At 41.8% G+C, this 23335-nt stretch overlaps 1 protein-coding gene across 2 annotated transcripts in view; it reads left to right on the forward strand.

Annotated features, from left to right (window-relative positions):
* The window catches only part of heatr5a (HEAT repeat containing 5a), a 169328-nt gene that overhangs the window by 119685 nt on the left and 26308 nt on the right, over positions 1-23335 (forward strand). For both annotated transcript variants that reach the window (XM_080202886.1, XM_080202887.1), the window contains 5 exons: positions 2592-2771; positions 3981-4215; positions 7173-7421; positions 16935-17062; positions 19474-19621. In XM_080202886.1, coding sequence (XP_080059012.1) covers positions 2592-2771; positions 3981-4215; positions 7173-7421; positions 16935-17062; positions 19474-19621 — 940 coding nt within the window. The remainder of the gene's footprint in view (positions 1-2591; positions 2772-3980; positions 4216-7172; positions 7422-16934; positions 17063-19473; positions 19622-23335) is intronic.

A 23335-nucleotide genomic window follows, 5' to 3' on the forward strand; every position in this document is an offset into this window, starting at 1 on the left:
CATGCTCCGTCTAGGGTAATAGGAAGTGCAACAAACCCAGAGAACCATGGATGACCAGAGGCATTCAGGATACAATAAGAAGGGAAAGAGAGGCTTTTAACAAGTATAAGGGGAGTAAGCCTGCAGAGGCACTCGTGGAGTACAGAAACTGCAAGTTGGAGCTTAAGAAGTCATTTAGGAGAACAAAGAGGGGATATGAGAAAGGTCTGGCTGGTAAAAGTAGAGAAAATCCTAAGGTATTCTGTAAATATATCAATGGGAGGAGGATAACCAGGGAAAGAGTAGAGCCCATTAGGGGCCAAGAGGGAAATCTGTGGGTGGAGGCAGGGGACATTGGTAGGGTGTTAAGAGAATATTTCAACCTGTTTTCACTCATGAGAATGAGGAGGTAAATATGGAACTCAGGGAGAGAGACTGAAAAGACTGGGAGAGCAAACTATCACCAGAAGTGACAAGGTACTTGAGGTATTGGCTGGCTTAAAAGTGGACAAATCTCCAGGTCCAGATGAATTGTGTCTCAGCCTGTCGTGGGAAGGAAGGAAATTGAAGGGGCTCTGACCCAAATTTTTAATTGCTCCATGGCCACTGGGGAGGTGCCAGAGGACTGGAGAACAGCTAATGTGGTCCCACTATTTAAGAAGGGTTGCAGAAACAAGCCGGGGAACTACAGACCAATGAGTCACTTCTGTGGTTGGGAAACTACCGGAGAAGATTTTGAAGGAAAGAATCGTTCTCTATTTGGAGAGGCAAAGTTTGATCAGGGATAGTCAGCATGGTTTTGTCAGAGGGAGACCATCCCTAATAAATTTGATTGGATTTTTTGAGCATGTCACCAAGTGTTGGATGAGGGTAGTGCAGTTGATGTGATTTACATGGATTTCAGCAAAGCCTTTGACAAAGTCCCACATGGGAGATTTATTACGAAGGCTAATGCACATGGGATACAGGGTAATCTGACAAGGTGGACTTATAATTGGCTTAGCGATAGGAGATAGAGGGTGGTGACAGGCAGCTGCTTTAGTGACTGGAGGCCAGTGATAGTAACGTGCGGCATGGATCCATGCTGGGCCCTGTATTGTTCGCCATTCATATAAATGACATAGGTGACTGTGGGTGTTAGAATCAGTAAGTTTGTCGATGATACAGATTGGCCAGGTGGTTAACAGTAAGGTTGAGTGCCTTGGGTTAGATGATATGGCCAAATGAGCGGATGAATGGCAGATGGAATTCAATCCTGAAAAATGTGAGGTGGCACTTTGGAAGGAGTAATTTGATAAGGAAGTATACTATGAAAAGTCAGACACTGGGAAATTCTGAAGAACAAAGGACCTTGGTGTGTTTGTCCATCCCTGAAGGTGAAAATGCAGGTTAATAGGGTGGTGAAAAAGTCATATGGCACACTTGACTTTATCATTCGGGTTATAGTTTACAAAAGCAGAGAGGTCATGATGGAGTTGTATAGAACTCTGGTGAGGCCACAGCTGGAGATCTGTGTGTAGTTCTGGTCGCCACATTATAGGAAGAACGTGCACACACTGGAGGGGTTGCAGAGGAGATTCACCACTATGTTGCCTGGGATGGAACATTTAAATTATAAAGAGAGGTTGGATAGGCTTAGTTGTTTTCTCTGGAGCAGAGGAGATTGAGGGATGACCTGACTGAGGTTTCAAGATTGAGGGGCATGGATAGGGAGCAACTGTTCCCCATAATTGAAGGGTCAGTTGCAAGGGCACACAAGTTAAAAGTGAGGGGTTGGAGGTTTGGGAGGATGTGAGGAGAAACCTTTTTACTCAGAGGGTGGTGACCCTCTGGAATGCACTGCCTGCAAGGGTTGGAAGTGGGTTGCCTCATATCCTTTAAAAAGTACCTGGGTGAGTACCTGGCATGCCATAATATTCAAGGCCAAGTGCTGGCAAGTGGGCAGGTCAGAGCATTTTGGGCTTTGATGCAGCCTTGATGGGCCAAAGGGCCGCTTCTGCACTGCAGTATTTTGTGATTCTGTGATTCAGAAGGTTCTAGAATATATTCCCTATCAATGCTGTTTTTCAGTAGCTAATACAGTTGGCTACATACCCACTTTAATTAGGAATCAGTGAGGGCTCCCTGTCCATTGAGCCTTGCCGTCAAATACAGGACGAGAATGGTTCATCAGCTGTCATTGATTACAGTCACATAAATGAGTAAGTACTTAGTTACAAGTCTGCCTTCAGGCAGGAGAGGAAATTAAATAAAAAGTCTTGTGCTGAAGATTAAAAAGATGGCAATCAAAGTTCTTCAGTGGTGACTTGATGAGTGTTTTCTGTTTGAAGAAAAAATGAGTAGATGTGAATATGTAACCTTGCTTAACTAACTTTGCTGACTTTAATTTTCTAATACTTTACAGGTAAAGTCTTTTTTGCTGTCCAGAGAAATATATATTCTGCATTATATTAATTTAGCAACTTGGCCTTTTTTCTTTGAGGTAGTTGCCAGACCCTGACAGAAGTACATGATTAACTGATATATTAGTGCTAAATGTGTGGTATTGGGTTGGGTCTATACAGTCATTATGATCAAATTGAAGATTTTTCTTAAATTCTGTTTTGCATTAGGTTTGCAGTGCTTGGATTGGAAGTGGAGTTGTGAGTGATGTAAATGATCTTCGAAGAGTTCATCAGCTACTGGCAACATCCTTGAACAAAGTACAAGCTGGAAAGGAAGCACGGAATCAACTATATAGTGAGAGTACCTCAACAATGGAGAATCTAGCTGTTCTGAAAGCATGGGCTGAAGTATGTGACTCATATAGAGTTTATATCTTTGGCACTTCTACAATTTTTTGAAGATTGGGTACACTGACATGGCGGGCATATATCTTTGCTAATTAAGCAAGCACACCTTGTACAAATGAATTCTAGAAAGCTCGCTTTCAAGCAGTGATCCACAATGACTTGCCAGCATTGCCTTTGAGTGTAGGCAGCTGCGAAGTATTCATTCAATCCTTGAGCCTGTCTTTTCTTTGATTCTTAAGCCCCTTTTTTGATCCCTGATCGATCCCATCTCTTTTCTTGTTGCCCTTCATTTATCTGTGAGAAGACCTTTATGGTCTTTCATGATCATCACCAGTCTTTGCCCCCCCCCCCCCGTTTCCTTTTTCACCTCCCTTCTGACCTTGATATATTTAATCACGTTCTCACTTGTTTTATCAACCTGGCATCTATCACAGGTATCCTTTATTGGTTTAATCTTCCTGTCTATGCCTTTTATATCCAGGAAGCTCTTGGCTTTGTTTGCCGTACCTTTCTCCCTCATTAGAATTTACTTGACTGAATCCAAAATATCTTGGCTTTAAAGGCAATACATTATTTCATTGCAGTTTGTGAATCTAAGTTGCCTAGCTCAGATCTGTTCACAGAAGCAGAAGAAGGCCATTTGGTCCATTTGAGCCTACAACAATTGCACTCAGGCCCTATCCCCGTAACCCCACGTATTTGCCCTGTTAATCTCCCTGACATGAAGGGGCAATTGAGCATGGTCAGTCAACCTAACACACACATCTTTGGACTGTGGCGGGAAACTGGCCCTCTCGTACTCAAATCGGCCCTTCCTCCAGTAAAGTTCTTTTACTCTGGATTTCTCTTTGTCCTTTTCTATAGCTAACCTAAACCTTATAATACTAGGATCACTATCTCCTAAATGTTCCCCAACTATCATTTGACACGATCAACTTGCCGGGAACAAACTGAATGGTCTTCAGAATCTCATCCCTCTTTGTGCCTTTCCTGTCTGTATTTGATAACTTAAGTACTCTGTTGGTTTTGCAACTCTTCGTAATTTCCTTGCAAATTTGTTCCTTGTATCTTTCCCACTAATTGGTGACCTATAGAATACATCCAAAAGTGCAATGAAAGCTTTATTGTGTGTTGGCTCTAACCAAATAGAATTTGTCCTTGACACCTCTGGACATTGTTAATTTGCTTAACGTTTTTGTTTCTTTCCAGGTTTACATTGTAACTGTTGAAAAGCAAAATACGTGTCCACCAAAACAGAAGCAGTTCTTGAAGTTTGAGACATCTACAGCTGATGGCTCCAATGATGCAATTACTTCTGCAGACGGTCTTCTCAATTTGGTCCAATCAGAACTGGGAACACTGAGTAAACTCTGGCTGGCTGCACTTCAGGACTATGCCCTTCTCACATTGCCTCCAGAATATGCTGATCAGCTTCCAGCTGAAGGTCAGGATATTGATTTTCTTTTCATAAATTTTATTTGACATAGCCTTACCTAAATCCAGTTTGCACTCAAGTTTTGTTGTGGTTCCTTTGCTTGCGTATAGCAACATGGCTGATTGCTGACCTAACTGAGATTCAGAGACTTGCACTGTTCTGGAATGATGCTGAATGGCCAGAACCACCATGTGAATGGTGATGTAACCTGCTTTTATCGATTCAGAATGGTTATAGCACAAAAAGAGATCATTCAACCTTGGTTGCATGCCCCTGCCTTTCCTCCATACCCTTGCAAATTTTTCTTCTTCCAGTTCTCTTGAAAGCCATGATTGTCTGAAATTATGGTGGTACAAATTTAATGTAGCTCCCTGCCCCCCTACAAAAACTCAATTTTCTATTGCAGCAATTGTGTTAACAGCTCAAGTTACACAACATGTAACTTTGAAAACTCTATTTCATAGCCCCACCTAAGTCGTAACAAATAGTCCAATTAATTGCTGCTCCTTGAAAATACCTATCGATATTACAGTTGAAAGCATGTGACAATGGACAATTGATAGCATCTGACAGATTTGGTATTTTGCGATGGCGTTATTAGCCACTCAGTATTCTTCACTTATGATACGTATCTCTTGAGAAATAGCTTTTTTTTTTCTCCAAATGCGATCCTCAGCTGAAAGAATTGTCAAAGCCTTCCCTAAATTTTTGATTTTGTTTTCCCCTCTTGTGGGTAAGTACATATTCTTTCTTCAGTACCTTGCCAAGGCTTCATTGCTGCAAACAAAATACCATGTATTGCCACTCTAAAGCACAAGTTAATGTTCCAGTGGGCTGTGTCCCTGCAGCATCCATCTCTTTTGATTTTAACTATGAAGTTTTGAATTATAAAATGTTGCCGTTGATAAAATCGAAAATGTGAAAGCTAAAAATTAATTCCAATACAAGAATACTATTTTCTATGTTATGTTGAGGGGAGATGCCCTATTTTAAATGAACCTCAGCTCCTGACTTTATTGTAGATATAATTTAGGGTTCATCTAAATTTGCCATCGCATCTATTTTTTAAAATTTTTTCTTCTCACCTGAAAATGTTGTCTCGTGATAACTTTTTGATGCCTATGCAATTAACAATCTTTTGTATAAGCTCTGATACCATGTGCCACTGAGTTCCTCAACCTTGAATACAGTTCCATGAAATCGAGCCTATATCCTAAATCCACAATATGGTCATCATCTGGAGGATGTATTGCAGCTGATTTTCTCCTTGGTTCAGGAGGATTAAGGCCAACTCCAATGTCTCAACCTCTGCCTGCAGTGAAATCTGCAGACAGGGAGAAGGGATCAAAGCTGCATGGCTCAGTGCTGCACTTGGCATTGATTATCTACTCCACCTGTGCCTTCAAAGAAGTCTGTTTGCATTTTTAACAATAGTTTGAAATTCCCTCAAATACCCAAGCAAACTACTATGGATGCTGAAGATCCGAAATAAATAAAAGTAGCAAATGCTGTTAACGCTAGACAATATCTGTGGAGAGAGAACCCAAGTTAACATTTCAGATCTGTGACCATCTTCCTAATGGGTGGCATGTTGGTACAATGGTTAACACTACTGTGTCGCAATGCCAAGGACCAGGTTCGATTCCAGCCTTGGGTGACTGTGCAAACTCCATAGACATTCTTCCTATATCGGTGTGGGTTTCATCTGGATGGTCCGTTTTCTCCCACAGTCCAAAGATGTGCAGGTTAGGTGGATTGGCCATACTAAGTTACCTGTTAGTATACCAAGATGTGTAGGTTAGTGGAATTAGCAGTGTAACTGCATGGGATTCTCTTTCGGAGAGTTAGTGCAGACTTGATGGGTTGAATTACCTCCTTCCGAACTGTGAAGGATTTTTTTGAAGACATCAGAGACCTGAAACATTATCTGTGGAATAGAAACAGAGTTACTGCCTGACCTGCTGAGCATTTCCAGCATTTTCCAAATTGATTGTTGAAATGCTCTCTAATTGGTATCATATATTGCTGTATTAAACCGTCAAAAACAGCTGAAAGAATAAAAGTCACTGATTCTGAATTTCTGCTAAATTACTTGATCTCAACTGAGACAGCATTATCGGACACTAATTGGCTTGAGCACACTGGGTTGAAGTGGCTTTGATTTGGGTCAAGTCTTTTCGGTTGGAAATAAGAAGCTTTATGGTGAGAACAGATTAGACTTATTTAGTGCGCCCTTGTCAGTTAAATAACATGCTGCCATTGGCATGATGTATCTAAAGAATAGCTACATGGCTGAGGTTCTGGAGGATTGCTAAGAACACTTCTGATGCGGCAAAGAGACAATGTAGTTAAAATTTGATCTTTTTTTAATTGTCCAATCCTGTTGCATATTAATTGCCTTATAATACTGTTCGGTAGTGATTTCAGGATTGTAGAAACTTGTAAATAATAATTCTGCCTAAAACCATAATATCCCATTTGTATTTAGTTGACTGGATTATTGGATGAATGCTCGTGAATAGTGGTATTAAAATAGGACTTCTATTTCCTTGCAATGCAACTGTATATCTGTAGATGTCCAGAAAGGAAAGATTCAGGCCTGCTGTCACCTCCTTGGACAAGGCTGACTTGAATAAATAGCCATTTGGATTGGGTACAAGGGTCAATTCAATATTTGTGGAAGAGCAAGTTAACAAGAAGCAACTGACAGAAAGAGGACAGAAAGTTTTTAAGGCAGGAGGGGGAAATATAGCAGTAGCGTTTAATGTGTTCTAAATAAAGTGAGTGGTGTTAAGTTCTGCAGTCAAATTAATGATTCTGTTTTGTTACATAATTGATTTATCTGAAAGTAACTGACTTTTAACGGTCAAGTCAGTTTCAAATCACTGATTCAGTTTACTGACAGAAATAATGCTTTATCATTTTGGTAATACAGCTAATACAGAATGTGTTTCATCTTTGGCTAGGTGGTGCATTTTATACGTCGGAGACCATAGAGGGTGCAAGGCCACATTATTTTGGCTCTTGGGCTCCTATTCTACATGCCACAGCGTTGTGGCTGAACAGCACAGGTTTCATAGTAATTGACCCAGATGAAGGCTCTTCTCGTTTGTCCAGACCTGTAACCCCAACGATGCTGGGTCATGAATTTACTTTGACGAATGTGGTAATGTCACCAGAAGATGTCAACACTGATAGATTTCATCTCATTCTAGGTTGGTTATTTAGTAAGCACATAAATTAGTGTGTTGTAGAATATTTTTCTCTATGAATAGAATTAAAGGATATGTTTCATTTGTGTATGTGCACATTACATTAAAAAAGAAAACTGTAGACACAGTACCTCTGGACAGATTTGTGTTGCAGGCCTTTTTGAAAAGTATACCTTATAAGTTGTTATGAATTGTTAACTGTAGCGAACAAAACAATCTGATTTTTCTTTAAACCTAATTGTTGTGAATTTTTCTCTGAGAAATTTCACAAGCACAAGTTATGGCAAAAAGCAGAAATCTGGAATTTGATGGCCGGATATGAATTTTAAAACTGTGATTTGGGAATCAGGAGTCATTATGGATCAGTGAAGTTTGCTGATGATTACGGATTATTCAGTACATCAGATAAATGAAGCAGTCTGTGTCTCCATGCACAGTAAGACCTGGACAGTATTCAGGCTTGAATTCAAATGTCAAGTAACGTTTATAGTCAGAAGTCTCTCAACACCAGGTTAAAGTCCAACTGGTTTATTTGGTAGCAAAAGCCACCAGCTTTCGGCGCGCTTGCTGCTGCTTCGTCAGGTGAGTGGGAATTTTATTCACAATCAAGGCATATAAAGACACAAATTCAATTTACAAAATAATGATTGGAATGCGAGACTTTACAGGTAATCAATTCTTAAAGGTACAGACGATGTGAATGGAGAGAACGTTAAGCACAGGTTGAAGAAATGTGTATTGTCTCCAGAGAGGGCAGTTAGTGAGATTTTGCAAGTCCAGGCAAGTTGTGGTGGTTACAGAGTGTGACGTGAACCCAAGATCCCAGTTGAGGCTGTCTTCGAGTCTGCGGAACTTTGCTATCAGTCTCTGCTCAGCAACTCTGCGCTGTCGTGTGTCGTGAAGGCTGCCTTGGAGAACACTTATCCGAAGATCAGAAGCCGAATGCCCGTGACTACTGAAGTGTTCGTAACAGGAAGAGAACACTTTTGCCTGGTGATTGTTGAGCGGTGTTCATTCATCCATTGTCGTAGCATCTTCACAGGCTCCCCCAATGTTCCTTGCCTTGGAACATCCATTCCTGCAGCGTAACAGGTAGACAACGTTGGCCAAGTTGCAAGAGTATGTACCGTGTACCTTGTGGATGGTGTTCTCATGTGAGATGATGGCATCCATGTGGATGATCTGGCATGTCTTGCAGAGGTTGCTGTGGCAGGGTTGTGTGGTGTTGTGGTCACTGTTCTCCTGAAGGCTGGGGAGTTTACTGTGGACAATGGTCTGTTTGAGGTTGTGCAGTTGTTTGAAGGCAAGAAGTGGGGGTGTGGGAATGGCTTTGGTGAGATGTTCGGCTTCATCAATGACTTGCTAAAGGCTCCAGAGAACATGTGGTAGCTTCTCCGCTTCAGGGAAGTACTGGACAACGAAGGGTACTCTGTCCACCGTGTCCCGTGTTGGTGTTTTGAGGAGGTCGATGTGGTTTTTCACTGTGGCGCGTCAGAACTGTCGATTGATGAGTCGAGCGCCATATCCTATTCTTATGAGGTCATCTTTCAGCGTCTGGAAGTGTCTGTTGCGATCCTCGTCATTTGAGCAGATCCTGTGTATACGGAAGGCTTGCCCGAAGTTGGAGTAGAGAAGGAGGTAGAAGGGGGGGTGGGGTAGCATTATTGGTCAAGGACTGTATCACAGTGTCAGAGAGGAACTTTGATGAGGACTTGTCTGTTGAGGTAGTATGGGCGGAGATTAGAAATAGGAGAGGAGAGGTCACCCTGTTGGGAGTCTTTTATAGACCTCCAAAAAGTTCTAGAGAGGTTGAGGAAAGGATTGCGGAGATGATCCTTGTTAGGAGTGAAAGTAATAGGGTAATTGTTATGGGGGACTTTAACTTTACTCATGTTGATTGGAATTGCTATAGCTCTAGCTCGTTAGAGGGGTCAGTTTTTGTTCAAAGTGTGCAGGAAGGTTTTTTGACTCAGTATGTAGATAGGCCGACTAGAGGTGAGGCTATATTGGATTTGGTGCTGGGTAATGAGCCAGACCAGGTGCTAGACTTGGAAGTTGGTGTGCATTTTGGGGATAGTGACCACAATTCGATTACGTTCACCTTAGTGATGGAAAGGGATAGGCATGAACCTCGGGTCAGTAATTTCAGCTGGGGGAAGGGTAATTATGAGGCTATTAGGAGAGAATTAGGAAGCATTGGTTGGACTAGGAGATTACAGGGACTAGGAACGTCCGAGATGTGGAGATTTTTCAAGGAGCAGCTACTGCGGGTCTGTGATAGGTATGTCCCTGTCAGGCAAGGAGGATTTGGTAGGCCCAGGGAACCGTGGTGCACTAAAAAAGTTGATTCGTTGGTTAGGAAGAAAAAGGAGGCTTATGTTCGGATGAGGCTTGAGGGCTCAGGTAGTGCATTAGAAAGTTTTAGATTGGCTAGGAGGGAGTTGAAGAGGGAGTTAAGAAGGGCTAAAAGAGGACATGAGATGACTTTGGCTGATAGGATTAAGGAGAACCCTAAGGCGTTTTACAGGTATGTCAAGAACAGAAGGTTGGTTAGGGCAAGATTAGGGCCAGTTACAGACAGTAGAGGGAAGTTGTGTGTGGAACCGGAGGAGATTGGAGAGGCGTTGAACCAATATTTCTCTTCGGTGTTCACGCAAGGGGACATGAATGTAGCTGAGGAGGACACTGGGGTGCAGGGGTGTAAAATAGATAGTATTGCAGTTGATACGGGGGATGTGCTGGATATTCTAGAAGGTTTGAAAATAGATAAGTCCCCTGGTCCGGATGGGATTTACCCTAGGATTCTCTGGCAGGCAAGAGAGGTGATTGCAGAGCCTCTGGCTCTGATCTTCAGGTCGTCGTTGGTCTCTGGTATAGTACCGGAAGATTGGAGGACAGCAAATGTTGTCCCATTGTTTAAGAAGGGGAGCAGAGACTTCCCTGGGAATTATAGACCGGTGAGTCTTACTTCTGTGGTGGGTAAGGTTTTGGAAAGGATTATTAGAGACAGGATTTATAGTTATTTGGAGAGTAATGAATTGATTAGAGACAGTCAGCATGGTTTTGTAGCGGGTAGGTCGTGCCTTACTAACCTTATTGAGTTCTTTGAGAAAGTGACCAAAGAGGTGGATAGGGGTAAGGCAGTTGACGTGGTGTATATGGATTTTAGTAAGGCGTTTGATAAGGTTCACCATGGTAGGCTTCTGCAGAAAATGCAGATGTATGGGATTGGGGGTGATCTAGGTAATTGGATCAGGAATTGGCTAGCAGATAGGAGACAGAGGGTGGTGGTTGATGGTAAATATTTGTCATGGAGTTCGGTTATGAGTGGTGTGCCTCAGGGATCTGTTTTGGGGCCACTGCTGTTTGTAATTTTTATTAATGATTTGGATGAGGGTATAGTTGGGTGGATTAGTAAGTTTGCTGATGACACCAAAGTCGGAGGTGTGGTAGATTGTGAGGAAGGGTGTCATAGTTTGCAGGGTGACTTAGAAAGGTTGCAGAGCTGGGCCGCGAGGTGGCGGATGGAGTTTAATGTGGAGAAGTGTGAGGTAATTCATTTCGGTAGGAATAACAGATGTGTTGAGTATAGGGCTAACGGGAGGACTTTGAATAGTGTGGAGGAGCAGAGGGATCTAGGTGTATGTGTACATAGATCCCTGAAAGTTGGGAATCAAGTAGATAAGGTTGTTAAGAAGGCATACGGTGTCTTGGCGTTTATTGGTAGGGGGATTGAATTTAGGAGTCGCAGCGTCATGATGCAACTGTACACAACTCTGGTACGGCCGCACTTGGAGTATTGTGTGCAGTTCTGGTCCCCACATTACAGGAAGGATGTAGAGGCTTTGGAGAGGGTGCAGAGGAGGTTTACCAGGATGTTGCCTGGTATGGAGGGGAGATCCTATGAGGAGAGACTGAGAGATTTGGGGTTGTTTTCGCTGGAAAGAAGGCGGCTAAGAGGGGACCTTATTGAAACATATAAGATGATTAGAGGTTTAGACAGGGTGGATAGTGATAGCCTTTTTCCTAGGATGGAGAAAGCTAGCACGAGGGGGCACAGCTTTAAATTAAGGGGGGGTAGTTATAGGACTGATGTCAGGGGTAGGTTCTTTACCCAGAGGGTGGTGAGGGACTGGAATGCCCTGCCAGCTGCAGTTGTAAATGCGCCTAGTTTGGGGGCGTTTAAGAGATCTGTGGATAGGTTTATGGACGAAATGGGATTGGTTTAGATTAGTGGGTTAGTGTTTTTTTTTAAAAGCTGGTCGGCGCAACATCGTGGGCCGAAGGGCCTGTTCTGCGCTGTAATGTTCTATGTTCTATGAAGGGGATGGCTTCTTTAACGGGTTTAGGGTGGAAGCTGAAGAAGTGGAGCATCGTAAGGTTATCTGTGGGCTTGCGGTACAGTGAAGTGCTGAGGTGGCCATCCTTAATGGAGATGCGTGTGTCCAAGAATGCGTCCGATTCCAGAGAGTAGTCCATGGTGAATCTGATGGTAGGATGGAACTTGATGTCATCATGTAGTTGTTTCAGTAATTGTTCATCATAGTCCAAAGGAAGAAAATGTCATCAATGTATTTAGTATATAGCATTGTTTGAAGGTCCTGTGCGGTGAAGATGTCTTGTTGGCATATTGAGGTGCGAATTTGGCCCCCATGGCTGTTCCGTGTGCCTGGATGAAGAACTGGTTGTTGAAGTTGAAGACATTGTGGTCCAGGATGAAGCAGATCAGTTATAAAATTGCATCTGGAATCTGGCAGTTGTTGACAATGCCATCGTCGTGGGAGATGCTAGTGTAGAGTGCCAAGACATCTGTTGTGACGAGGAGTGCTCCTGGTTCAGTTGCTCCATGTGTGCTGAGTTTCTGAAGGAAGTCCGTAGTGTCACGACAAAAGCTGGGGATTCTTTGTACAATGGGTTTCAGGATGTAGCAGAGAGGTTCTCACACAGGATCCCATTGCCCCATATGATGGGACGGCCGGTTGTATTTGCCTCGTTATCTTCAGAGATCCCCAACATGGAGAGTACGTGGGATGAGAGCACAGAGGGTGCTCTGAAGGTTTTGATCAGACTGTTGAGTTGACGGGTGTGGTCTTTGGTTGGATCTGCGGGTAACTGTTTGTAGTGTTCCCCATTGTTCAGTTGTCAGTGCACTTCTTTGCAGTAATCTGTTCTGTTCAGTCTGACAGTGGCCTCTCCTTTGTCTGCTGGTTTGATGACAATGTTGCAGTTGGTCTTGAGAGTTTGGATGGTGTTGCATTGTGCTTGGGTGATGTTCGGGGCTGTCTTGTGAGTGCGGCTGATGAATCTGATGCTGATGCACCTCCTGATGTCTTGGGCATACATGTCAAGTTAAGGGCAGCGGCCTTCCGGAGGAGTCCAATTCGACTCTTTCCTCTTCGGTTGCTGCGCTGTGCATCCTCATGATCCTCCGCTTCTCCACCATTCATCCTAAAGACATTAAAGAAGCCATCCCCTATGGACAAACCCTCTATACACAGGATCTGCTCAGATGAGGATGTTTGTAACAGACACCCCCAGACGCTGAAAGTTGCTCTCATAAGAATAGGATATGGCGCTTGCCTCATCGATCAACAGTTCCAACGTGCCACAGCGAAAAACTGCACGGACCTCCTCAGAAGACAAACGCGGGACATGGTGGATAGAGTACCCTTCATTGTCCAGTACTTCCCTGGAGTGGAGAAGCTACAACATCTTCTCCGGAGCCTTCAGCAACTCATTGCTGAAGACAAACATCTTGCCAAGGCCACCCCCACACCCCTACTTCTTGCCTTTAAACAACCTCACAACCTTAAACAGGCCATTGTCCAGCAAATTACCCAGCCTTCGGGAGAACAGTGACCATGAACCACACAACCCTGCCACAGCAATCTCTGCAAGACGTGCCAGATCATCGACACGGATGCCATCATCTCACGTGAGAACACCATTCACCAGATACATGGTATATACTCTTGCAACTTGGCCAACGTTATCTACCTGATGTGCTGCAGGAAATGATGTCCCGAGTCATGGTACATTGGGGAGACCATGCAGATGCTACGACAACAGATGAATGAATGCTGCTCGACAATCACCAGGCAAGAGTGTTCCCTTCTTGTTGAGGAAACTTCAGTGGTCACGAGCATTCGGCCTCTGATCTACAGGTCAGCATTCTGTAAGGCAGCCTTCACGACACATGACAGTGCAGAGCCGCTGAGCAGAGACCAATAGTAAAGCTCCACACACATGAGGACGGCCTCTACCAGGATCTTGGGTTCAGGTCACACTATCTGTAAGCCCCACAACTTGCCTGGACTTGCAAAATCTCACTAACTGTCCTGTCTGGAGACAACACACGTCTCTTTGACGTGTGCTTAATGCTCTCTCCATTCACGTTGTCTGTACCTCTAAGACTTGATTACCTGTAAAGACTCGCATTCCAATCGTTATTTTGTAAATTGAGTTTGTGTCTTTATATGCCCTGTTTGTGAATAGAACTCCAACTCATCTGACGAAGGGGCAGCAAGTGCTCCAAAAGCTAGTAGCTTTTGCTACCAAATGAATCTTTTGGACATTAACCTGGTGTTGTGAGACTCAGTGTGTTTACACCAGTCCAGCACTGGCATTTCCACATCGTAAGTAACATTCATGCCATACAAGTACTAAACAAATACCTTCACAAGAGACCGAACCATCATCCCTTAACATTTAATGGTATTTCCATTGTCAATTCCACCATCACCAATTAATTATCTGGATCAGCCATGTAAGTACTGTGACTGCAAAAGCAGGTCATAGGCTGGGAATTCTGAGTCCCTGAAGCTTGGCCACCATTGTACATGACAAAAATCAGGAGTGTGACTAAGTACTCTTCATTTGCCTGGATGAGTGTAGTTCCAACAACACTGAACAAGATTGACATCATCCAGACTGAAGCACCTGCTTGATTGGCACCCCACCCACTGTCTTAAAAGCACACAGTGTCTACATTGTATGCTATCCACAAGATGCCAGCAGCAACTCACCAAGGCTTATTTAACTCACCAAGGCTTCTTCAACACCCCATCTCCCAAACCCAAGCTTGTGCCACCTAGAAGAACGTGGATAATAAGTGCATGTAAATAGAACTATTTGCAAGTTCCCCTCAAAGTTATAACCGTGACTGGAAAGATATAACTTTTTTCAATGTCACTGGGGAGGCGACGGCCTAATGGGATTATTGCTAGACTATCAATCCAGAAACTCAGATAACGTTCTGAGGATCCAGGTTTGAATCCCACAACAGATGGTGGAATTTGAATTCAATAAAAAAAAATCTGGAATTAACAATCTACTGATTACCATGAAACCATTGTCGATTGTGGGGAGAAAAATGCATCTGGTTCACTAATGTCCTGTTAGGGAAGGAAATCTGCCATCCTTACCTGGTCAAGCCGACATGTGACTCCAGATCTACAGCAACGTGGTTGACTCTTAACTGCTCTCCAAGGGCAACTAGGGATGGGCAATTGAGGCTGGCGAGCCAGCGCCACACTAATGAATAAAAAAAAAACTGGGCCCAAATGAGGAATTTCCCTACCTGACAGCACTGTTAGTCTATCTTCACTGCAGTTTACCGCGAGCTTGACAGCAAATAAGTGCTGGTTTTCTCAGTGATACCCACATTTCTTGAATGAATTTTAAAAATTGGTGAGATTTGTGGTTGGGCAGGAAATGGACCAAACGGTTTGGAGAAACTGGTACTTTTCAAGGACATAATGCCAGAAGGAATGTTGTCCAGAGTTTATTGGAAATGGAGAGCAGGAGGTAGTACTGGACAAGATTTTTTTTTTGGAAAAAAGATGAGAGAGAGACCTGGATCCATGATTACTCTGTGGAAGACTAGATAATGAGGTTTGGTACAGCAGGAAAGGGAAATGGGAAGCAATTGAATGATGATTGGTACTTTGACAAATAAATCCTTCACACCTTCCACTTGTTTCTTGAAATTCAAGCAGAAGGAGCATCCGAGGGGGCACAAGATATAGTGGGCATTTTTAGCAGAACATATCAGAGGCCCTTGAGGGAATTCTGGTGGTCAAGTTAGAACTGTCCATGTATCAATAAACCAATTATGCACAAAGTATTCTCAAGTATGTGCACCTCTAACCTGGGAAAGCAATTCTGTCGTCTTAACTAGAGGGGATAGAAGGTTGGGTGAATACTCTTGCAGATGAAAGTTGAAGTAAGGAAGAGGTTGAACAAATGAGCAGCTGTGGATGCATCAGAGCAAATGGATGGCCAGATACTAAACAGATATATATTAGAACTGAAAGTTGTCAAAAACTTCAAGCCCCCTCTTTGTTTATCATTTATGTAGAGAGAAAAGTGCAATTGTTGTTTTGGGAAACAAAATGTTGTCTTCTCAAATTTCTAATGTTCAGTCATATTCATAAAATTCACTTGCAATACTTCCATTTTTTTGGTCAGATTTGGTGTAGTTTGGTGGGTTAGGGTCAATGGGCACACTCCACTGACCCAAACAGCCATTATTTATCTTTGACTTTTTCACAATGAGTTTCAACAGGTTACTTAATTAAGGGTGGGTGGTAAGGAGTGAAATGTTGACATTACCCTTGCATGATGCAGACTTCTGGCAGAAACCACTAGAAATCAGAAGTGGCAACCATGGCTGATTTTCTTCGAGCAAATGGTGTGAGGCCAATGTCGTATCTTCCCAGGCCAGTTAACTCATTTGAAAACTGAGATAGAACATAGAACACTACAGCTCTACAGCCTCCCAATCCAGGCAACATCCTTGTAAACCTCCTCTGCACCCTGTCAATAGCCTCCACATCCTCCCTGTGGTGAGGCGACCAGAATTGCGCGCAGGTGGGGTTTGACAAGGGTCTTATAAAGTTGCAGCATTACCTCCTGACTCTTAAACTCAATCCCTCGATTAATGAAGGCCAGTACATCTTGCTGGTATGTACAATTCTATTTCCCACTGTTTAAATCTGCTGAGCCTTGATGTGTTCCTAAGCTAATTTTAAATGCGTAATTCCTCCCCATGGAATTAAGTAAAATTATTAAATAATAGGCGGTTTGTGTGCAGCAGATGCCAAGCAGAGGGAAAGATGGGAATAAAATTGATAAAAGGGAGGAGACAAACTCCTGTGTCCCATTTTATTAATGAGTGTGAGGAAAGCAGCACAAAATGATTCCACATTGCTTTGAGTCAGAAAGTGGAAAGGACAAAAGAAATGGAGAGGCAGCAAAGTGCAGTTGTTCCCTTTTATAATATTTGGGATTGTGTGGTAATTCAGCTGAGAAAGATGTATTTGAGCAGTTGTGCATGTTGAATATGTTTAATAATAAAACTGAATTCTGTATTTTGTTCTCATTAGTTTAAATTAAAGCAACGAATTTATTTTTAAATGAACTAATTGGTTTCTGCAATCAAATAGGTAAAACCAACAAGGTTCCGTTAAGGAGTTGAGGAAAATATTATGTGCTTTTGCGCTGCTTTAATTACAGGAATCAGCGTTGAGTTTCTGTGCTCACCACGACCTGATGCACCAATGGAAAGCATCGTAGCCTGTTTACATGCCCTGCAGTCACTGCTGGATGTTGTTTGGCCACGTTGTAAAGTCGGAAGTGATCAGGTATTGCTGAGAAATAAATTCTATGAAATCTTTGGTTACTTTCACATTTCCTTTTTATTTGAAACAGAATGAACCTGTTACATGATTGAGTCTGTTTGTAATTTTCTATTTGATTTAAATAAGTTAACTATCTTTCCCCTCCCTTTGGTGACAGTGAGCCATATAGCCTGTGAGAATCAAGAGTTCACTTTCTGGCAGAACTTTGATTTGATTTCTAGAGTTGGTCTTGGCATGCTGGGCTAGAAAGGAAGATAATTACTTTCAATTGTGCCTGTTGAAAACACAGAAAATTTCTTAGCAATTTGAACTCTGTTATAATGGTACAGATGGGTCCACTAACCTATTTTCTCCATGTGCTCAAATGAAAATCTTGACAATGTACTGGAGAGCTATGACAAATGAAAGATATCTGCTTCAAATGCTTTATTTCATGCTGCTTTTAAAGTCATATTGGATGCATTCTATCTTCGCATATGTATATAGGAACAATTTGATACATATTTTGTTATCCTTATAAATTCTTATTCCTCCTTTACAATAGAATGTTAGAAAGCAAAGAAATCTGGTTTACCAATTGAACTAAAATATAATTTTAAACTGAAATAATATATTTGATTCGGACATGATGTTCTGTTGTATAAAATTTTCCTCTGTCGCTGCTATCTTGTTGCAGTACTTTATCCAAGTGGTAGTCTTCATACATGAAAATTATTAATGAACATTTAATCATGGAATTATCGTAGCTGAACCCATCTTGCCAACATCCACATGTCCACAGAACAGTGTTTTTTGAAGTGGGGGGTCACAAGCTGCAGGTGGGTCACGGGCTGTTTAAAAAATGAGTCATCAAAAATGATCCCCAAAGTTCGCCTGATCTTTTTTCATTTTCACTCTGGGTAAATTCTCGCTGCAGTACTGTGTATTACCACATGAAGCATGAATGAACAAGTCAACATGCAAATGGGTGCACTTGGCTCCAATTCACGAAAAAGGGAGGCCAGAGACCAGTTGTAATTGAATGTGGTGTGGATCGCTATTGATAGCCATTTGGTAAAAGTGGAATGTTGGGGAAAAAAATTTGGAAAACATTAACTTCGATAACTGGATCTTGATCAAGAATGACAACCATAGAAGGAGTTGTCTCTCTTTTTCCTTTGGAGATTGTGATCAATTGTAGTGCTCTCAGGTACAGATTGAATAATCTAGATCTGAGACCTCTCAAAGCAGTTTGGCTAAGTAGCACTGCATGTGTTGCAGTTACCTACAGTGCCTACTGGGAAATTTATTGTTTTACATACTCTGACAGTCAAATTCTGGATACAAAAATAGAATTCTGTATATTCCTAGCTTTGCACATATTAAACCTTATTGAGTTGATATTTCCCTCAGCAGTAAAATTAATCTTTATCTTGCTGCTTCATTTTTTTGACCTAGAGTAGATTCAACTATTTTCTAAACTTTTTTTTTACTGTGATATATGTTTGATTTAGAATCAGCATGCAGATAAAAACAATAGTTTATGTTTAGTATTTTGATTTACCCAAGTTCACCTTCACCACAAAAGAAGTCCCTATGTGGGTCCAGATAATTAAGCCATTGATGTGTTTTTGAGTCTAAGACTTGGAAAGGATTTGATGTGTTGATTAACACACAACTAATTGATTTAGACCAAAGATAGTATTGTTGACTCCAGGGTCTGCAGACTTGGGAATGGAGTTAAATTGGGACGTGGTTGTCGCAATGATTTTCTTTTAAAGTGCACCTGTTGACAACTGGATCAGAATCCAATTTCTCTCCAGCCTGCACATGACTTCCAAACTATTGTATAGCTGACAATTAGACTTTGTTATCTTCCAGGTAGATAACAAATGATAGTTCATGCGGAAAGGCAATCAAGTTTGTATCATTGCCTTTATGAAAGGAAGTAAAAGGGAAGAAATGAAAAATGGTTTGGACAATTGATTTAAAATCCAGAAGCCAAGTACCATCATCATCCATTAAGTAGCCAACCTAAACAAAAATCAATTAAGCGCAGAGGCTTCTGTGATTTATTTTCTCCAGGAGTAAAGTTCTTTTGAAATGGAAACAGATTTCTTGACATCAAATGATAACACTTCATTTTATGTATTTATTTGTAGAAAATAAACCCTAGGTCAATTGAATGCTTTAGCATCTTCGCTGCATCTACTATGCATTCTGAAGTGTAAAATTTTATTTCATTTTACATCATTAGGTTTATAGCTTGAACGTCTGTCCAAAGTATCTTTTATCGCATTGGGATTGCATTTGATTCATGCTGGCCTTTCAGCAAAATCAGAAAAGTTTAGGGGAGTAGAGTGTTTTTTTTATTGTCTACTTCGCTATTTCGACAACTGACATCAGTATGAATTCCATTTTTTTTCTCATTGCAGGAGCTGGGAGTGGAATTGCTGAATGTACTGCATCGATTAATACTGACACGCGAGTCCCCATTAATCCAACTGGCTGTAATTGAAGTTGTCGAACAAATTATACGTGCAGCCCAGGAACATGTGAAAGAAAAACGAAGAAGTGCAGAAGGTAGGCATTCATAGAAAACATCTAATTGGTAAAGAAGTTTGTAAGTTTATCAGAACTTTTGCACCAAAGTTGGTCAGTGCAGCAATGCATTGATTTAGAAATGATCTGTCTGCCAAAAGTTGAACTGCACATTTGTACCCATTGTTTCCTACATTAAGTTAAATCCTTAGCTGGGCATTTGAGATGATGAAGGGCAATAAAATGTTACTACACACTAAGAGTTAAAAGTTGGTGGAAACAGTATTGTAATGCTCTCTCCCAAGAAATCATAATTTAGAGGTCCTGAAATTCTCATTTTCACGCACTTTTGTGAAAATGACTCATCATGCAGCATTTCCATGATCTTCCATGATTTTTAAGTATTCTCCTGCCATGAAACAAGTGAGAAACTCTAGTGATCTGTTACAAAAGGAATCATAGAATCCCGACAGTGCACAAGGAGATCATTTGGCCCATCAAATCTGCACTGACTCTCCAAAGAGCATCCCGCCCAGGTCCAATCCCCTGCCCCATCCCCGCATCACAGCATACCCATCATAACTAATCCACTTAATGTCCTACACATTAGGGACAATTTAGCATGGCCAATCCACCTAACTGGCACAGCTTTTGTCTGTGTGGGAGGAAACTGGAGCACCTGGAGGAAACCCACACAGACATGGAGGACATTGCAAACTCCACACAGACCAGAATTGGGGGTCAGAATTGAACCCGGGTCCCTAATTCTGTGAGGCAGCAGTGCTAACCACTTGTCATTGGCAAGGAATTGTTTTCTTTTTTTTATTTAGGAAAGTAATTTAGGCAGGACTTAGTTAAATGATGGAAAGTAATGGAATCTCAATAGACATCTAAATTCTCAGCTGAGAACCAGCAGTATTTCTGTATTAAGTGCCATCTTGTATAGCTAATTTCCCATAGACAAATTTTTGTCACATCAATACTAATCAGTATTGAATGTTAACCTCCATGTATTAGTAAGACAGCCTTCTGCATCGTAACTTAGACTTTCAGAAGGCTTTCAACGAGGTTTCACTTAGCAGACTACAAAATAAAATTAAAGTGCATGGGATTGCAAGTAATGTCTTGAAATGGATAAAAAGCTGGCTAATAGATAGGAAACAAGGAGTTGATGTAAATAGACCTTTTTCTGTTTGGCAGACAGTGACTAATGGGGTACCCCAGGGATCTGTGCTAGGACCCCAACTAGTCACGTTATATATTAATGATTTGGAAGAGGGAACTGAATGCATCATCTCCAGATTTGTAGATAATACAAAGTTGGGTGGAAGAGTGAGCTGTGAGAAGGTTGGAGAAATGCTTCAGTGTAATTTGTACAGACTGAATGTGTGGGTATCTGCATGGCAGATGCGGTATAATGTGGATAAATTTGACTTCTTATTGTCGCATGTATTGATATACAGTGGAAAGTATTACTTGCATGCTGTACAAACAAAGCATACCGTTCATAGAGAAGGAAAGGTTACAGAATGTAGCATTACAGTTATAGCTAGGATGTAAAGAAAGATCAATTTAATATAATCCATTCCATTCAAAAATCTGATGGCAGCAGGGAAGAAGTTGTTCATGAGTAGGTTGATATGTGACCTCAGAATTTTGTATCTTTTTCCCAATGGAAGAAGGTGGAAGAGGGTATGTCTGGATTATGTGGGATCCTTAATAATGGCTGTTTTCCTAGGGAGCAGGATGATCTGGGTTCGTTCGCAACCCTTTGCAGTTTCTTGTGGTCTTGGTCAGAGCAGGAGCCATATCAAGCTGTGATACATCTAGAAAGGATGCTCTTTATGGTGCAATTGTAGAAGTTGGAGAGACCCATAGCCCCCTGAGAAAGTAGAGGTGTTAGTGGGCTTTTATAAAAACGTGAGGTTATCCACTTTGGTAGCAATGTTAGGAAGACAGATTATTTGAATAGGTATAAATTGAGAGAGATGTATCTCAGCGAAACCTTAGTGTTGTTGTGCATCAGTTGCTGAAAGTGTGCAGATACAGCAGGCAATGAAGTAGACAAATGGTATGTTGGCCTTCATAGCAAGAGGATTTGAGAATAGGAATAGGAGTGTTTTACTGCAATTGTATAGGGTGTTGGTGAGGCCATACTTGGAGTGTTGCGTGCTGTTTTTGTGTCCTTATCTAAGGAAGGATGTGCCTGCTATAGAGGAAGTGCAGCAAAGGTTTACCAGGCTGACTCCTGGGATGGCAATTCCCTCATATGAGGAGAGACTAAATTGGTTAGCATTATATTCGCTGGAGTTTAGAAGAATGAGAGGGAATCTGACAGGAACATTTGAAAATTCTAACAGGGTTAGATAGGGTAGATTAAGCAATAATGCTCCCAATGTTCGGGGAGTCCAGGACTAGGGGTCATAGTTTAAGGATAAGGGGTAAGCCTTTTAGGACTGAGGTGAGGATAAATTTCTTCATCCAGAGAGTGCTGAACCTGTGGAATTCACGACCACTGAAAGCAGTTGAGGCCAAAATGTGTGCTTTCAGGAAGAAAATAGAATATATCTCTTAGGGCTAAAGAGATGTGCGGAGCAGGTGGGCTGAGGACATTGAATTGATCAGCCATGATCTTAATGAAAGACAGAGCAGGCTTAAAGGGCGAGCTGACCTACTCCTATTTTCTATTTTTCTCTGTAAGATGATGGTTTGTGCCACGGTGGTCAATTCTTTCTTAAGAATCACCAAATGTGGCCCAGGCATCCCACTTTGGTTTGGCACTCACTGCCATATTTGATGCAGAGAAGGCTGGCCTCTACTTTTACTGGCTCTCTAAAGCTGAGCTCATGTCTGTTTGCCTCTTCCAATGTCTCTCCAAATAGTCCAACTCCAGAGGTCACAGCCATCAATAACTATCGCTCTGTTGTTGGTGTCATTATCCACCATCTTCATTTCTCGCTTGCAGAGATGTAGTGGAGTTTTGGGCATCCAGGAGGTTGTAATCCAGTGGGCAATTTGCTGAACAGAGAAGCTTTGAGTATATGGCTATCATAGAGTCATAGAGGTTTACAGCATGGAAACAAGCCCTTTGGCCCAACTTGTCCATGCCACCCAGATTTTACGACTAAACTAGTCCTAATTGCCTGTATTTGGCCCATATCCCTCTATATCCATCTTACTCAAGTAACTGTCCTATGCTTTTTAAAAGACAGGATTGTACTTGTCTCTACTACTGCCTCTGACAGCTCGTTCCAAACACTCCACCTTCTGAGTGGAAGAAATTGCCCCTCTGGAACCTTTTGTATCTCTCCCCTTTCACTTAAACCTATGTCCTCTAATTTTAGACTCCCCTACCTTTAGGAAAAGATGTTGACTATCTACCTTATCACTATTTTATAGACCTCTGTAAGTTTACCCCCTAAGCCTCCTATGCCCCAGCAAATAAAATATCCAGCCTTATAACTTAAACCATCAAGTCCCAGTAACATCCTAGTAAATCTTTTCTGCACTATTCCTAGTTTAATGATGCCCTTTCTATAATAGGGTGACCAGAACTGCACAGTATTCCAAGTGTGGCCTTACTAATGTCTTGTACAACTTCATCAAGACGTCCCACCTTCTGTATTCAATGTTTTGACCAATGAAACCAAGCATGCTAGGTGCCGCCTTCAACATTCTGTTCATCTGTGACTCCACTTTCAAGGAGCTATGAACTTGTATTCCTCAATCTTTGTTCTGTAATATTCCCCAATGCCC

This window comes from Carcharhinus amblyrhynchos, chromosome 14, assembly GCF_965287045.1.
Source record: "Carcharhinus amblyrhynchos chromosome 14, sCarAmb.v2.hapA, whole genome shotgun sequence".
Lineage (NCBI taxonomy): Eukaryota > Metazoa > Chordata > Chondrichthyes > Carcharhiniformes > Carcharhinidae > Carcharhinus > Carcharhinus amblyrhynchos.